The following is a 14984-nucleotide window of genomic DNA, read 5'->3' as shown; positions in this document are numbered from 1 at the left end:
ATGAATCGAGCAATTCAAGGTTTTTTTTTTTTAATTCACAAACTTGATCAATTCGATTTTTTGGGTTTCGCAACTCCAACTCGCAATTGTTACATAGTTACATAGTTAAATTGGGTTGAAAAAAGACAAAGTCCATCAAGTTCAACCCCTCCAAATGAAAACCCAGCATCCATACACACACCCCTCCCTACTTTTAATTAAAATTCTATATACCCATACCTATATTAACTATAGAGTTTAGTATCACAATAGCCTTTAATATTATGTCTGTCCAAAAAATCATCCAAGCCATTCTTAAAGGCATTAACTGAATCAGCCATCACAACATCACCCGGCAGTGCATTCCACAACCTCACTGTCCTGACTGTGAAGAACCCTCTACGTTGCTTCAAATGAAAGTTCTTTTCTTCTACTCTAAAGGGGTGGCCTCTGGTACGGTGATCCACTTTATGGGTAAAAAGGTCCCCTGCCATTTGTCTATAATGTCCTCTAATGTACTTGTAAAGTGTAATCATGTCCCCTCGCAAGCGCCTTTTTTCCAGAGAAAACAACCCCAACCTTGACAGTCTACCCTCATAATTTAAGTCTTCCGTCCCTCTAACCAATTTAGTTGCACGTCTCTGCACTCTCTCCAGCTCATTTATATCCCTCTTAAGGACTGGAGTCCAAAACTGAACTGCATACTCCAGATGAGGCCTCACCAAGGACTTATAAAGAGGCATAATTATGTTTTCATCCCTTGAGTTAATGCCCTTTTTTATGCAAGACAGAACTTTATTTGCTTTAGTAGCCACAGAATGACACTGCCCAGAATTAGACAACGTGTTATCTACAAAGACCCCTAGATCCTTTTCATTTAAGTTTTTTTTCCATTTCCATTTTTTTTCCATTCGAGTTTTTTTCTTAAATAAGAAACCATTCGAGTTGTGAGTTCATTCAAGGTGTAAAAAACATTCAACCGTTGATAAATAACCCCCTATATGTCAATCTTTTCGTACATTTTTTTTTTTTTAAAAACACTTTATTTTCAATGTTTAGAACAGCTGATATCATCAAGTATCTGTGACAATTGGCTTCAGTAATTAAGTGACAGGTAATAAAAATCACATGGTACAATCAGAAGGATATTGCGCACAGTACAACATACAACATAAAGAAAAATAGAAGAAAGAAAAGAAGAAAGAAAAAAAAAAAAGGCAAATAAAATTATATATGCAGGCTTAGGGTGATATTCAAGTAACATAACTAGGAAGGGGGTTAGGTGTTAACTGTTGCGTCAAATATAGTGTGAGTCAACTTTCAGGGAAGCAGGAGACCCAGGAGCTCCATGTCTCAATATATTTGGGCATTGAGGTATTACTAAGTGCCGAGAGGTACTCCATACGCTTTATTTCCATAATCTTATTCTGTAATTCCCCCATCGTGGGCTTGTTGGGTTGTTTCCATTTCTGGCATAGCAATCTCCTGGCTGCAGACAAGATGTGGTTCAGCAGTTCTTTTTGTACATTTTTAACAGTTATAAGGTCAGGGGCCCCAGTAGAAATGAAAACCAAAAATAAAACCACCGCCTTAGAAGCATTATTAAAGTGAGACAATGGGGAGAGGGCCCCAATAAATGCCACTAATACATGGCCCCAGCGTATTGGCTAGAATGTGTGCGGGAGAGATTGTGTTTAAAGCGGGATCGGCTTTTTGTCCAGATAATTGGTTTTGAGTTCTGATGTCCATGTTTGTAACACAGAAATGTCAGCTCTACAAGCCATTAGCAGATCAGAGCGCCCAAGTCCTACTTTTATATCCAGCAAATACCCGGCGCCTGTTAATATGAAGATAAAATCCAGCTCCAAATGGGGGAAAATCCCACCCTGATATTTGCTCCTTTCTGTAATAATGTTTTGGAAAACACCAAACAAAAATGTCTCAAGAAGGACTTGCGTGTGTCGGACAGAGGAACGTCCATGTTAATTGTCTTCCTGGAGGCTGGAGATATCAAGTTCATGTTTTATTCAATATTAATGTTATAGGGCAGCCTTCTAGACATATACATAACTCAGGGCTCCGTGGCTGATTGAGTTCTGCCTTTTTTGGAGTTAATCCATTCAAAATGTATTTTGTATTAAATGTAAATTTCCTGTTTTTCCAAGGCAGTGGGTTTGTACTGCAACTATAGCAGTTTTACAGTTACCCCAATGTTTCTATATATCTGTAACCTTCTTATGAGCTAAGGGGGCCCAGTCTGAAGGTCAGTTAGGGGGAGATTTGGGGTGAGTTTATTTGTACCCTGGGTACCCCTGGAACTATAGCAGGGTGACTGTTACCCCAATGTTTCTATATATCTGTAACCTTGTTATGAGCTAAGGGGCCCAGTCTGAAGGTCAGTTAGGGGGAGATTTGGGGTGAGTGCTTATTTGTGTCCTGGGTACCCCTGGAACTATAGCAGGGTGACTGTTACCCCAATGTTTCTATATATCTGTAACCTTGTTATGAGCTAAGCGGGCCCAGTCTGAAGGCCAGTTAGGGGGAGATTTGGGGTGAGTGTTTATTTGTGCCCTGGGTACCCCTGGAACTATAGCAGGGTGACACCCCAATGTTTCTATATATCTGTGACCTTGTTATGAGCTAAGGGGGCCCAGTCTGAAGGTCAGTTAGGGGGAGATTTGGGGTGAGTGTTTATTTGTACCCTGGGTACCCCTGGAACTATAGCAGGGTGACTGTTACCCCAATGTTTCTATATATCTGTAACCTTGTTATGAGCTAAGGGGGCCCATTCTGAAGGCCAGTTAGGAGGAGATTTGGGGTGAGTGTTTATTTGTGCCCTGGGTACCCCTGGAACTATAGCAGGGTGACAGTTACCCCAATGTTTCTATGTACAGTGGTGTGAAAAACTATTTGCCCCCTTCCTGATTTCTTATTCTTTTGCATGTTTGTCACACTTAAATGTTTCTGCTCATCAAAAACCGTTAATTATTAGTCAAAGATAACATAATTGAACACAAAATGCAGTTTTTAAATGAAGGTTTACGTTATTAAGGGAGAAAAAAAACTCCAAATCTACATGGGCCTGTGTGAAAAAGTGATTGCCCCCCTTGTTAAAAAATAACTTAACTGTGGTTTATCACACCTGAGTTCAATTTCAAAGGTTATAAAGCCATTTCTAAAGCTTTGGGACTCCAGTGAACCACAGTGAGAGCCATTATCCACAAATGGCAAAAACATGGAACAGTGGTGAACCTTCCCAGGAGTGGCCGGCCGACCAAAATGACCCCAAGAGCGCAGAGACAACTCATCCGAGAGGCCACAAAAGACCCCAGGACAACATCTAAAGAACTGCAGGCCTCACTTGCCTCAATTAAGGTCAGTGTTCACGACTCCACCATAAGAGACTGGGCAAAAACGGCCTGCATGGCACATTTCCAAGGCGCAAATCACTTTTAAGCAAAAAGAACATTAAGGCTTGTCTCAATTTTGCTAAAAAACATCTCAATGATTGCCAAGACTTTTGGGAAAATACCTTGTGGACCGACGAGACAAAAGTTGAACTTTTTGGAAGGTGCGCGTCCCGTTACATCTGGTGTAAAAGTAACACAGCATTTCAGAAAAAGAACATCATACCAACAGTAAAATATGGTGGTGGTAGTGTGATGGTCTGGGGTTGTTTTGCTGCTTCAGGACCTGGAAGACTTGCAGTGATAGATGGAACCATGAATTCTACTGTCTACCAAAAAATCCTGAAGGAGAATGTCCGGCCATCTGTTCGTCAACTCAAGCTGAAGCGATCTTGGGTGCTGCAGCAGGACAATGACCCAAAACACATCAGCAAATCCACCTCTGAATGGCTGAAGAAAAACAAAATGAAGACTTTGGAGTGGCCTAGTCAAAGTCCTGACCTGAATCCTATTGAGATGTTGTGGCATGACCTTAAAAAGGCGGTTCATTCTAGAAAACCATCAAATAAAGCTGAATTACAACAATTCTGCAAAGATGAGTGGGCCAAAATTCCTCCAGAGCGCTGTAAAAGACTCGTTGCAAGTTATCGCAAACGCTTGATTGCAGTTATTGCTGCTAAGGGTGGCCCAACCAGTTATTAGGTTCAGGGGGCAATTACTTTTTCACACAGGTTTGGATTTCTTTTCTCCCTAAATAATAAAAACCCTCATTTAAAAACTGCATTTTGTGTTTACTTGTGTTATCTTTGACTAATAGTTAAATGTGTTTGATGATCAGAAACATTTTGTGTGACAAACATGCAAAAGAATAAGAAATCAGGAAAGGGGCAAATAGTTTTTCACACCACTGTATCTGTAACCTTGTTATGAGCTAAGGGGGCCCAGTCTGAAGGTCAGTTAGGAGGAGATTTGGGGTGAGTGCTTATTTGTACCCTGGGTACCCCTGGAACTATAGCAGGGTGACTGTTACCCCAATGTTTCTATATATCTGTAACTTTGTTATGAGCTAAGGGGGCCCAGCCTGAAGGTCAGTTAGGGGGAGATTTGGGGTGAGTGCTTATTTGTGCCCTGGGTACCCCTGGAACTATAGCAGGGTCACTGTTACCCCAATGTTTCTATATACCTGTATCTGTAACCTTGTTATGAGCTAAGGGGGCCCAGTCTGAAGCTCAGTTAGGGGGAGATTTGGGGTGAGTGCTTATTTGTCCCCAGGTTACCCCTGAAACTATAGAAGGGTGTGTTTCTTTATATCTGTAACCTCGTTATGAGCTAAGGGGGTCCAATCTGAAGGCCAGTTAGGGGAAGATTTGGGGTGAGTGTTTATTTGTACCCTGGGTACCCCTGGAACTATAGCAGGGTGACTGTTACCCCAATGTTTCTATATATCTGTAACCTTGTTATGAGCTAAGGGGGCCCAGTCTGAAGGTCAGTTAGGGGGAGATTTGGGGTGAGTGTTTATTTGTACCCTGGGTACCCCTGGAACTATAGCAGGGTGACTTGTTACCCCAATGTTTCTATATATCTGTAACCTTGTTATGAGCTAAGGGGGCCCAGTCTGAAGGCCAGTTAGGGGGAGATTTGGGGTGAGTGATTATTTGTACCCTGGGTACCCCTGGAACTATAGCAGGGTGACTGTTACCCCAATGTTTCTATATATCTGTAACCTTGTTATGAGCTAAGGGGGCCCAGTCTGAAGGCCAGTTAGGGGGAGATTTGGGGTGAGTGATTATTTGTACCCTGGGTACCCCTGGAACTATAGCAGGGTGACTGTTACCCCAATGTTTCTATATATATGTAACCTTGTTATGAGCTAAGGGGGCCCAGTCTGAAGGCCAGTTAGGGGGAGATTTGGGGTGAGTGATTATTTGTACCCTGGGTACCCCTGGAACTATAGCAGGGTGACTGTTACCCCAATGTTTCTATATATCTGTAACCTTGTTATGAGCTAAGGGGGCCCAGTCTGAAGGCCAGTTAGGGGGAGATTTGGGGTGAGTGATTATTTGTACCCTGGGTACCCCTGGAACTATAGCAGGGTGACACCCCAATGTTTCTATATATCTGTAACCTTGTTATGAGCTAAGGGGGTCCAATCTGAAGGGCAGTTAGTGGGAGATTTGGGGTGAATGTTTATTTGTGCCCTGGGTACCCCTGGAACTATAGCAGGGTGACTGTTACCCCAATGTTTCTATATATCTGTAACCTTGTTATGAGCTAAGGGGGCCCAGCCTGAAGGTCGGTTAGGGGGAGATTTGGGGTGAGTGCTTATTTGTGCCCTGGGTACCCCTGGAAATATAGCAGGGTGACTGTTACTAGGGATGTAGCGAACGTCGGAAAAAAAGTTCGCGAACATATTCGCGAACTTGCGCAAAAACGCGAGCGGTTCGCGAACGGTTCGCGAACCCCATAGACTTCAATGGGAAGGCGAACTTTAACATCTAAAAAAAAAATTTCTGGCCAGAAAAATGATTTTAAAGTTGTTTAAAGGGTGCAACGACCTGGACAGTGGCATGCCAGAGGGGGATCAAGGGCAAAAATGTATCTGAAAAATCTGCCTGTGTGTGCTTGGAAGAGATAGTGTAGGGGGAGAGCTGTTAGTGATTTCAGGGACAGATGATAGTAAGTTTGCTGGCTAGTAATCTGCTTGATACTGCTCTGTATTGGAGGGACAGAAGTCTGCAGGGATTTGAGGGACATTTTAGCTTAGGTAGCTTTGCTGGCTAGTAATCTACTGTTCTCTTTAAACAACTGCCATACGTTGACCTTGTAGGCATTGTTTGCCCAGTTTTTTTGGACGCAGCCACTGAAGCACAGTTGCCAGAAAAAATATGCCATATAAATGCTGAAAATAGTCATTTTTCGCCATACGTTGACCTTGTAGACATTGTTTGCCCAGTTTTTTTGGTTGCAGCCACTGAAGCACAGTTGCCAGAAAAAATATGCCATATAAATGCTGAAAATAGTCATTTTTTGCCATACGTTGACCTTGTAGGCATTGTTTGCCCAGTTTTTTTGGTCGCAGCCACTGAAGCACAGTTGCCAGAAAAAATATGCCATATAAATGCTGAAAATAGTCATTTTTTGCCATATACGTTGAGTCAACGTATGGCAAAAAATGACTATTTTCAGCATTTATATGGCATATTTTTTCTGGCCTCTGTGCTTCAGTGGCTGCGGCCAAAAAAACTGGGCAAACAATGCCTACAAGGTCAACGTATACACTACTACAGCGGTGGATACGGATTACGTAAAATATATTATGGCTGCTTGAAAAAAGTCACTCCGGTGTTTTTTCTGGAGACGGTAATATTATGGATATTTAGACAGAATGTGAACAAGGTCACACAGCTAGATGGCGGGTTGAAGAAAACACTGTGCAAATAATGCCTACAAGGTCAACGTATACACTACTACAGCGGTGGATACGGATTACGTAAAATATATTATGGCTGCTTGAAAAAAGTCACTCCGGTGTTTTTTCTGGAGACGGTAATATTATGGATATTTAGACAGAATGTGAACAAGGTCACACAGCTAGATGGCGGGTTGAAGAAAACACTGTGCAAATAATGCCTACAAGGTCAACGTATACACTACTACAGCGGTGGATACGGATTACGTAAAATATATTATGGCTGCTTGAAAAAAGTCACTCCGGTGTTTTTTCTGGAGACGGTAATATTATGGATATTTAGACAGAATGTGAACAAGGTCACACAGCTAGATGGCGGGTTGAAGAAAACACTGTGCAAATAATGCCTACAAGGTCAACGTATACACTACTACAGCGGTGGATACGGATTACGTAAAATATATTATGGCTGCTTGAAAAAAGTCACTCCGGTGTTTTTTCTGGAGACGGTAATATTATGGATATTTAGACAGAATGTGAACAAGGTCACACAGCTAGATGGCGGGTTGAAGAAAACACTGTGCAAATAATGCCTACAGGGCAAATAATGCCTAAAAGGTCAACTTATACACTACTACAGCGGTAGTAAAATAAAAAAAGTAAAATAAAAAAAAAATGAATATTAAAAAAAAAAAATTAAAGTTGGTGCTGCTGAACTACTAGGAGCAGCAGATTAGCACACCAGTCCCACTCCCCAACACTGCTAGACTAATAGCACTGGGCTCTTATAGTAGTAGTAGTAGTAGTAGTAAAACAACAAAAAATAAATAAAAGCAGTCCTTACAAGGACTACTGTTATTGCAGCAGTCAGCAGATGAGATCAGAAGCAGGACAGCTGCCCACTGCAGCTACATACAGAGCACTGCAGTAGAAGGTAGATTACTAGCCAGCAAAGCTACCTAAGCTTAAATGTCCCTCAAACCCCTGCAGACTTCTGTCCCTCCAATAACAGAGCAGTATCAAAACGATTACTAGCCAGCAAACTTTCAACTGTCCCTGAAATCACTAACAGGCAGCAGCTCTCTCCCTACACTATCTCTTCAGCACACACAGGCAGAGTGAAAAAACGCTGCAGGGCTTCGGTTTTTATAGGGAAGGGGAGTGGTCCAGGGGAGAGCTTCCTGATTGGCTGCCATGTACCTGCTGGTCTGGGGTGAGAGGGCAAAAAAAAGCGCCAACAATGGCGAACCCAAAATGGCGAACGTCGCGCGACGTTCGCGAACTTCCGGCGAGCGCGAACACCCGATGTTCGCGCGAACAAGTTCGCCGGCGAACAGTTCGCGACATCTCTAACTGTTACCCCAATGTTTCTATATATCTATAACCTTGTTATGAGCTAAGGGGGCCCAGTCTGAAGGTCAGTTAGGGGGAGATTTGGGGTGAGTGGTTGTGTCCTGGGTACCCCTGGAACTATAGTTTCATGTAACATTGCTATAAGCTAGGTAGGGGCACTGAGCTCTCAAAGAGAGTGTTGAGCTGACAGTCTGGAGGCCACTGGTGTAGGTGCCACTAACATCCTTGGAAATGAGGCAGAAGAAAATATTGGGAATTCTCTCAAATCGAAACTGTTAAAAAATCAGCAGTTTCAGCTCCTGTCCAAGAGAAGCGCCAGATCTGCAATTATACGCGGCTGAAAATTGCTTTAATAAAAGGAACTGTGGAACTCGGATCAATTATGATTATCATTGTTAGGAGAAGCTATTTTTAGCCGGCATTTGCTTTTGTAATGAAGTTTCCATCATTATCAGGATTTAATTGTCTTGTCTTTGTTCACCTTGTGAGGGTTTGGGGATAATTCACTTCCTGAAACATTTTGCTGGTTTTGTTTTATTAGAAGCAGATGGTCAGCCCTCCGCCTCCCCTCCCCCCAGTGTTCACTGGACCGGAGCCGATGGTTGAGTGTGCATGCTGGGAGTCGCACTGTAGTGCACAAGAGCTGACAGATGGGAGTTCTACAAAGGGGATTTTTTTAATTATTTGCCTTCTTCTTGTGACTTACCAGCTTTCCAATGGGGTCAGTGACCCCCTCTAAGAAACAAATGCTCTGGAAGGCTACAAATGTATTGTTATTGCTACTTTTTATTCCTCATCTTTCTATTGAGACCTCTCCTATTCATATTCCAGTCTCTTATTCAAATCAGTGCATGGTTGCTAGGGTAATACAGGCCATAACAACCAGATGGCTGAAATTGCAAACTGGAGAGCTGCTGAATAAAAAGCTAAATAACTCAAAAACCACAAATAATAAAAACTAAAAACCAATTACAAATTGTCTCAGAATATCACTCTCTACATCATATTAAATGTTAACCCAAAGGTGAACAACAAAATTCACATATAGAGGAAAATGCATCCTGTAAAACGGAGGGGGGGATATTCTGTAAAGTCTGTGAGCAATGTCTTTTTTAAAACAGATCTCTGGTGCTTTAAGAATACATTTTACGTTATTTTGAGAGGTTAAAAACAAAATCATTAAATATTAGTTTTCTCTCCTTTCCAGCCCCACTTGGCATTGGAGTAGGTGGAATATGATTGATCTGGTTATTGTAATGAATCTTAATAAGCTGCTCTGCACTCACTGCTCGCTGCCCAGGACATGCCCCAAATGCCAACATTTACACCACTGCCCGCGGTATTTATCCGTAGAATTTCCGTAGGCTGGAAAAAACTGCAGCTTTTCTCAGTTCAGGGCAAAATGAATTGCTGTCGGTTTCTTCACTCAAAGACCTGCGGTTTTATTGATACAGTGCTGCCTTTGTTAAGCAACCCTGGATTCATGAGGGGTTAAAGGGGGTGTGGCCTTATGAATACAGTGCTGCCTTTGTTAAGCAACCCTGGATTCATGATGGGTTAAAGGAGGTGTCGCCTTATGAATACAGTGCTGCCTTTGTTCAGCAACCCTGCATTCATGAGTGTTTAAAGGGGTTGTGGCCTTATGAATACAGTGCTGCTTTTGTTCAGCAACTCTGGATTCATGATGGGTTAAAGGAGGCGTGGTCTTATGAATACAGTGCTGCCATTGTTCAGCAGCCCTGGATTCATGAGTGGTTAAATGGGTGTGGCCTTATGAATACAGTGCTGCCTTTGTTGAGCAACCCTGGATTCATGAGTGGTTAAAACGGTGTGGCCTTATGAATACAGTGCTGTCTTTGTTGAGCAACCCTGGATTCATGAGGGGTTAAAGGGGGTGCAGCTTTATGAATACAGTGCTGACTTTGTTCAGCAACCCTGGATTCATGAAGGGTTAAAGGGGTTGTGGTCTTATGAATACAGTGCTGCTTTTGTTCAGCAACCCTGGAATTATGAGGGGTGGCACTTAAGCACCTCCCTCCTGCAGCCTATCTGTCCTTTAACTTCCCCGTCATATAGATATGCAACATATAGTTTTATTTGCTCTTTATAATTAGAAACTCCCTGCTAGGCTGCTATTTTTTTTGTGGCTGGTTGATAAAGATACCATTGCGAGGGAGGATATAAATATATAAATTGCTGCATATCAGGCTCTGAGCTTTTCTTGGGGGGACGCCTATACTCAAGTGATAAGAACAAGATGAGAAATCCAAACGGCGAGATTCCCAGAAGCAACAAAGCGAGGGAGAAATATTGAGCCGATAGGAGGTGATTATGTTTGTGTATGTGAGGAGCCATTGATTGCACTTGCATTTATCATATTTGCTCTGATAACGATGCTTCAAATAGGCCATTAGCAAGTTTGGAACAAGTTTGTCTTGTGAAGGAGACTGATTGCCTGGAGATATGGAAACAAACACGTCGATGTTTACACTTGTTTATTGACTTCCCTCTCCCACACCAAAGCCACTTCCAACAGCCAATATGTGAAATTGACTCTTATTGACACCGAGGCAGATTCTGTATGATTCTGTATGATTCTGTATGATTCCGTATGATTCAGTGTGATTCTGTGTGATTCCGTATGATTCCGTATGATTCCGTATGATTCTGTATGATTCCGTATAATTCTGTATGATTCCGTATGATTCAGTGTGATTCTGTATGATTCTGTGTGATTCTGTATGATTCTGTGTGATTCCGTATGATTCAGTGTGATTCCATGTGATTCCGTGTGATTCTGTATGATTCTGTGTGATTCAGTATGATTCAGTGTGATTCCATGTGATTCCGTGTGATTCTGTATGATTCTGTGTGATTCCGTGTGATTCCGTGTGATTCCGTGTGATTCAGTGTGATTCCGTGTGATTCCGTATGATTCAGTGTGATTCAGTGTGATTCTGTATGATTCTGTATGATTCTGCTATTCCTCGGGAGAATGAGCCTCATTATACTCGGACTTTACAACATTCCTGCAAATCTCCAGCAGACCCAGTGCTGTATCAGTGAAAATGCCATAGACTGTGGGCGCAACCAAGAGACATAATGGGTCATTTATATGTGCAAGACAAATGGTGCAATCCCCCAAGTCTCATGATTCTTAAAGGGTTTGTTAACCTTTAAATTAAGGGGCAGATGTACTAAGGGTCGAAGTGAATTCGAGGGAATATTCGAAGTAAAAAAAAAAAATCGAAATTCGAAGTAATGGATACTACGACTTCGAATTTACTTTGACTTCGATTCAAAGTAAAAATCGTTTGAATATTCGACCGTTCGATAATCGAAGTACTTTCTCTTTAAAAAAACTTTGACTTCAATACTTCGCCAAATAAAACTTGCTGAAGTGCTATATTAGCCTATGAGGACCTTCTACAACATTTTTATAAGTCTTTACACATTGAATAAAAATCCTTCGATCGTAGGCTAAAATCGTTCGAATCGTTCGATCGAATGATTTTTATTCGACCGCACGATTGCCAAATTTGCTGAAGAAACTTCTAATTCGATATTCCAAATCAAAGTTTTTTAATTCAATTGTTGAATTTCTACGTTTTTTGTACTTCGAAATTCGACCCTTAATAAATCTGGCCCTAACTGTCAGTATGATGTAGAGAGGGATGTTCTGAGACTATTTCCAATTGGTTTTCATTTTTTATTACTTGCGGTTTTTGAGTTATTTTGCCTTTAATTAAGCAGCTCTCCAGTTTGCAATTTCAACCATCTGGTTGCTAGGGTCCAAATTCCCCTAGCAACCATGCATTGACTTGAATAAGAAACTGGAATATGAATAGGAGAGGCCTGAATAGAAAGATGAGTAATAAAAAGTAGCAATAACAATACACTGGAAGCATTACAAAGAATTTGTTTTTTTTTAGATGGGGTCAGTGACCCTAATTTGAAAGCTGGAAAGAAAAGTTTCTTAGAATTAGCTATTTTATAACATGCTAAAAGTCAACTTAAGCGGGTGGTTCACCTTTAAGTTAACTTTAAGTATGTTATAGAATGGGAAATTCTAAACAAAGTTTAAATTGGTCTTCATTATTTTTTATAGTTATTTAAATTTTTTGCCTTCTTCTTTTGACTCTTTCCAGCTTTCATATGGGGGGTCACTGACCCCATCTAAAAAACAAATACTCTGTAAGGCTACACATCTATTTTTATTGCTACTTTTTATTACTCCTCTTTCTATTCAGGCCTCTCCTATTCACATTCCAGTCTCTTATTCAAATCAATGCATCGTTGCTAGGGGAATTTGGATCGTAGCAACCAGATTGCTGAATAAAAAGCGAAATAAGTCGAAAACCACACATAATAAAAAATGAAAATAATAGAATTTCAGTCTCTACGTCATCCTAATGGTTAACTCAAAGGTGAACATATTGGCCAGTAGAATTTCTTCCTTATTCTTCAGTTGGACAGTGTGTTTCTCCCTTAACTCATTCCTACCCGACCCTGAAGCGAGAAGGAGAGGCAAGTGTAGAAGGAGTGTTAAACCAGCTGGTTCTCGAGCATCTCCAACTGGCTCCTCTGCAGTGGGGTAAGTGGCTCCTCAGCTGGGATCACATCTGTTCCCCTTGGGGCATTTCATTTTTAACCCTTTTTAACCCGTTTGGTACCACAACTGAATAGACAATATTGCTTATGTGTTGTATGAACAGACATTCTGTTTTTCTCTTCAAACTCCCAAGGCTGCAATTAAGTAATCAGATTAAAAATAAGATGGTTTATTTATGTCGGTCGCTCTGAAGGATGTTGTTGAGCCACAGCCCCGTTAGCCCCAAATATTTGACAGGAGACATTGGGTTGGGCTATAGTTTAATAACTTTCTTGGGCCCATGGGGTTAAACAAGATGAACATGTAGGGGTACTTTCCCTTTACAGCGACCACTTTTTTTTTTTTATTTGTATTTTTTTTGTACAGGTATGGGATCCGTTATCTGGAAACCCATTATCCAGAAGGCTGCCTCCCATAGACTCCATTATAATCAAATAATAACATTTTATTATGATTTCCTTTTTCTGTGTAATAATAAAACAGTCGCTTGTACTTGATCCCAACTAAGATATAATTAATCCTTATTGGAGGCAAAACCAGTTTTCTTTAATGTTTACATAATTTTCTAGTAGACTTAAGGTACGAAGATCCAAATTATGGAAAGCTCTGTTATCCAGAAAACCCCAGGTCCCGAGCATTCTGAATTACAGGTCCCATACCTGTACTGGGAATGATATAACAAGTACAGATATGGGAGCTGTAATTCATACGTAATACTCAGGACCTGGGGTTTTCCGAATAAAGGATCTTTCTGTAATTCGGATCTTTATACCTTAAGTCTACTAGAAAATCATATAAACATTAAATAAAGCCAATAGTCTGGTTTTGCCTCCAATAAGGATTAATTATATTTTAGTTGGGATCAAGTACAAGCGACTGTTTTATTATTACAGAGAAAAAGGAAATCATTTTTAAAACTTTAAATTTTTTGGAATAAAATGGAGTCGATGGGAGACGGCCTTCCTGTAATTCGGGGCTTTCTGGATAACAGATTCCGTACCTGTACCTTCAAAGAATGGCAGCACCCCATGTACCATTACTGTTCCTTTGTCTTTAGCTTTAGACCATTGTTCCAGCAGCCAGTGATACCGTATTTATTATCATCCGCTTGCACTGGAATTGGATGTAGCAAAAATATGTCTGTATTTATGTTGCTTTTTATTTATATCTTTTTAACCAGAAATGAGCATCTTTATTATGTAGCACCTCTCAGTGTGGGAGATTCACTAAGATTCGTAGTTGCGCCAGGCGTAACTTCGCCGCACTTCGCCAGGCGTAGTTTTGCCAGCGCTCTGCAAATTCACTAAAATCCGAAGTTGCACTCAGGGGTAGCGTAAGGTTGCGAAGTTGCGCTAGCGTTGATTCGCTAAGCGAAGCAAAGTTGCGCTAGCGATGGTTAATTTGCATACGGCGCCAAATTAAAATTTCAATGGAGGAATATTTAGCAGCACTACACAAGCCTGGGAAACCTTCAAAACATCAAATAAAATTTGCCCTACACATGTGCCCACTGTATAGGTAAGTTGGCATGAGTCAGGAAATGTTGGGGGGAAGAAGGGGAGCCCCAAAAATTTTTTCGATCTTTTTCAGCCTATCACCCATAATAAAGAAAAAACGCCAGTGTTTTTTGGGACTTAGAAATTTTTGTAACTTTTTTTGAAGCAATCCCTATCTACTCTATTGCACTTGGCCTGGTCTGAGGTGGCAAAAGAAGTCTAGCGTAAAAGGTAGCGTTCAGACCAATACGCGCGTTAGTGAATTTGCGTAGTTACGTCTGTTGCGCAACTTCGCCAGGCGTAAGTGAATCGGCGAAGTAACGAAAATGCCCAACGCTAGCGAATTCACGCTAGCATTAGGCGCTTCGGCGCTTAGTGAATTTGCTCCATATATCTTTGGCACCTTAATGCAAAGCAATAGAGCTGAAATATTTGCTCTCGTGTTCTTTCTTATTCCAAACTACAATTCCCAGAATCAGCTTGAACAGTAATTGAGGCCTAATTTAGAAAAAACACAGGCACTAAACCAACAAGATCCCCTGGGAACCCCAGTTCTTTACACTTCAAAGTGGCTTTGAGTTATGACTCCAGTCAGTGTCGTTATCCCTGATCAGTCGGTGGACGTTAATTCCCTGCGATTTGTAGAAACGTTGGGTCAAATACACAAACTTCAGTCTAAACGTCAGAATGATTCAGTTGCAAACGACAAGTCGCTCTGCGCAGAAATG

At 41.3% G+C, this 14984-nt stretch overlaps 1 protein-coding gene across 1 annotated transcript in view; it reads left to right on the top strand.

Annotated features, from left to right (window-relative positions):
- trappc9.L (trafficking protein particle complex subunit 9 L homeolog) overlaps positions 1-14984 on the top strand; it is a gene marked incomplete at its 5' end in the record, with an annotated part of 331258 nt that overhangs the window by 179672 nt on the left and 136602 nt on the right. Inside the window, 1 exon segment of the mRNA NM_001089879.1 lies at positions 12652-12742. Coding sequence (NP_001083348.1) covers positions 12652-12742 — 91 coding nt within the window.

Source organism: Xenopus laevis, chromosome 6L (assembly GCF_017654675.1).
Source record: "Xenopus laevis strain J_2021 chromosome 6L, Xenopus_laevis_v10.1, whole genome shotgun sequence".
NCBI classification, from domain to species: Eukaryota; Metazoa; Chordata; class Amphibia; order Anura; family Pipidae; genus Xenopus; species Xenopus laevis.
This window is presented reverse-complemented; position numbering and strand designations above follow the sequence as displayed.